We start from the raw sequence: 2,881 nt of genomic DNA, 5'->3' as shown, positions 1-2,881 counted from the left end.
CTGGTCCTGGGTCAGGGTCATGTGTGCACAGCAGCATCCGAGCCTGGTCAAGGTCACATGAGCCTCTGAGCCTGGTCAAGGTCACATGAGCCTCTGAGCCTGGTCAAGGTCACATGAGCCTCTGAGCCTGGTCAAGGTCACATGAGCCTCTGAGCCTGGTCAAGGTCACATGAGCCTCTGAGCCTGGTCAATGTCAGGTGAGCGCAGAGCGTCTGAGCCGCTACTCACCCAGCAGGTCGTTCTGCGGCAGCCACTCCAGGAGCTTCGTGTTGTTGCCCAGGTTCCTGGGTTTGGTTCCAGAAAACCTGCGGGTGCAGACAGGCCCCTCAGACACCAGCTCCCTCGCACGGACTCCAGCTGCAGCGTCAGGTGACCACAGAGCTGCCACGGCTGCTGTGGACACTGGGCAAGGAGCCGCCTTTCACCAGAGCAGCACTTGCTCAGTTTCCTTTCCACGTTTCCTTGATTCGCGGGAGACACCGGCTCACCCTGAGGCCCGTGCCCCCCCCTCTCACCTGTACGCGAGGCAGGAAGAGCCCCAACGAACCTGTGCTGGGAACCAACCCGAGGACCCAGAGGTAAACCCGGGGGACCTGGAGGGCCAGGGGGGTGACCGCCAGCTCCGTGCTGGACATGGGCTGGGAGGCAAGGATGTGCTGTCCCCCAGCTCCGCCCGGGACAGGGTTGGGGGGAGGCCATATTGGCTGGCCCTGCCTCGGTCTCTGAATGGAGAACCTTAAAGGTTTATGGACCTGAGGTGTCCTAAACCAGGCAGGGGCCACTTTCCCAGGAGCCTAACAGGAAACCCCACAGGACGGGTCTGAGGGGTCAACCCAGCCACTTCCTGTCAGCCAGGAGCTGTCAGAGGGCACGCTGCACCCCTCAGAGCCAGCTGCCAGTGGGCCAGTTCACTGTTGGGCCCCCAGGGCCCGAGGGGAGGGGGAGGGAGGAGGGAGGAGGCAGAGGACAGCCCAGCAAACACCTCCATGGGGTCGGCTGCAGGGCAGGTGCAGGGCAGCACCACAGGGCGGGGCCGCCTCTGGGCCTCGTCCCAGCATCACGGCCACTGGCCACTGGACGCTGCTGTGCTCTAAGGGCCGGGCCTCAGGTGGGACCCAGAGGCCTGTGGGATGTTCTACCCACTTATCACCCACCCCACCCGTCCCCCTTCCCGCCCTGATGTGAGGCACAGAGACATGACAAGTGAGGGTCAAGTGGACGAGGGGGGGCCGGCCCGCACCCCCACCTCTCCTGAACAAGTCCCCGCCCTGCGCCTGCACCTCCCCGGCGCCGGGCCTGCCGGGGCCTCCGCGCCCGTCCCCGGCCTGTGGCGAGCGGAGCGGGAGAAACGGGGTGCGGGCCGGGCCGTACCTCCAGATCACCTTCTGTGGCAGCCGCCCCCAGCGCCCCGGCCAGCTTGTGGGCCATGTCCTCCGACAGGAACTTCACGCCGGCGCCGAAGGACACGAGGACGAAGCCGTGCTCGCTGGCGCCGTCCACCCAGCTCTGCAGGTCCTGGGAAGCAGTGCAGCCGAGAATGTGACAGGTGACGAGCTCCTGCCAGTGTCCGCCCCTCGGTGCCCACCCCTCGTGGAAATGCCTCCGGGGGGTTTTCTAACAATCGGAGTGAAGACTCCAGACCAGCACCCCCTCTAACACTGTGTCTGCTGGAGGAGCACGGAGGCAGGTGGTAACTTCGGTAAAGTAACAGGTAGTGACACCCGCTCAGCACGGTGGTCGCCAGGCGGCCCCGGGTCCCGCTCTGCAGGATGCAGCCACCCCCCCAACTACCCCCCTCCCCCTGCGCCAGGACAGGTCCGCTCCCTGCCACCCCCACACTCAGCAGCGGCAGCGGCGTCCCTCCCTGCCCCCGGGGCTGGCACGGTGCCTGCGCTCGGCGCCTTTACGGCAGGACGGCTCCCTCCATGTGCCCGGACCAGCGTGCACACACGCAGAGCACATGCCTCCCGCACACGCGTGACGACCGCACTCTGCCCTGCGGAGCGCCCGCGGGGCCCCAGCCTCGCCCGCCGACCCCCCACCAACCCGCAGCTCCGCTCAGGCTGTGCCTGCCACCGGCCGGGGCGCCCGTGTCACCATCATGGGTCACACGTGGAGCAGGAGCCCACAGCCACCCCCACTCCACGCCCCGCTCCGCCGGCCCGGCAGCCGCTCACCTACGCTCAGCTCTGAAGTGCTTTTCACAGGCGGCTTCTGGGCAGACACGCACCCCCCGCAGACGCAACCCCCCCCCGCCCCTGCAGGGAGGCGGCCGCTGCCCGAGGGCCTTGGGGACACGGGTTCACACGCGTGGCCCCATCAGGTGCTGTGGGTCCACGAACCTGCCTGTTCCCACGACGGGGCCCTGGGCACAGCGACGGCTTCCAGTCCCCCCTGATTACACGTCGCCCTGAGTCAGTCACGGGACAGGAGGCGAGAGGTGCGGGTCCCCCGCCTCAGAAGGGGGTGCCTTCAGGAGGAGCCGGCAGCCTGGCCCGGGAGCCGGAGCCAGAGGGAGCCCGAGCAGCCTCGCCCAGTGGCGCATCCTTCCTGAATGTCAGGTAGCATCTGCCGGGGGTGTCCCCGAGAAAGTGGGCAGGGAGGACCCAGAGAAGGGGCGGCGGCGGGAGCATGAGCCGTACTTGAGCCGTACAGCAGGAGAGTCCGGGGGGGGGTCTTTGGAGATACACTCGGGCCCCCCCCAAAAACAAATGGAAAACCCCCTTAGACTTGGGACAGGGGAAACGCCCGGCCCCAGGGCTGTGGGGGTTGGAGGGGACAGGGCTTTGAGGTCGGGGGGGGAAGGGTTTGGGGGAGGGAAAAGGCTTTTGGGGTGGAGGGGAAAGGCTTTGAAGTCAAAAGGAAAGGGTTTGGGGGCCAA

General features: G+C 67.1%; 1 protein-coding gene across 1 annotated transcript in view; it reads right to left on the bottom strand.

Annotated features, from left to right (window-relative positions):
- UGT8 (UDP glycosyltransferase 8) overlaps positions 1 to 2,881 on the bottom strand; it is a 22,250-nt gene that overhangs the window by 6,033 nt on the left and 13,336 nt on the right. The window contains 3 exon segments of the mRNA XM_023747791.1: positions 229 to 305; positions 1,372 to 1,400; positions 1,402 to 1,515. Of these exon segments, the coding sequence (XP_023603559.1) occupies positions 229 to 305; positions 1,372 to 1,400; positions 1,402 to 1,515 (220 nt within the window).

This window comes from Myotis lucifugus, unplaced genomic scaffold (genome assembly GCF_000147115.1).
Source record: "Myotis lucifugus unplaced genomic scaffold, Myoluc2.0 scaffold_978, whole genome shotgun sequence".
NCBI lineage: Eukaryota > Metazoa > Chordata > Mammalia > Chiroptera > Vespertilionidae > Myotis > Myotis lucifugus.
Note: the sequence above shows the minus strand (reverse complement) of the source record. Positions and strands in the feature narration are given on the sequence as shown.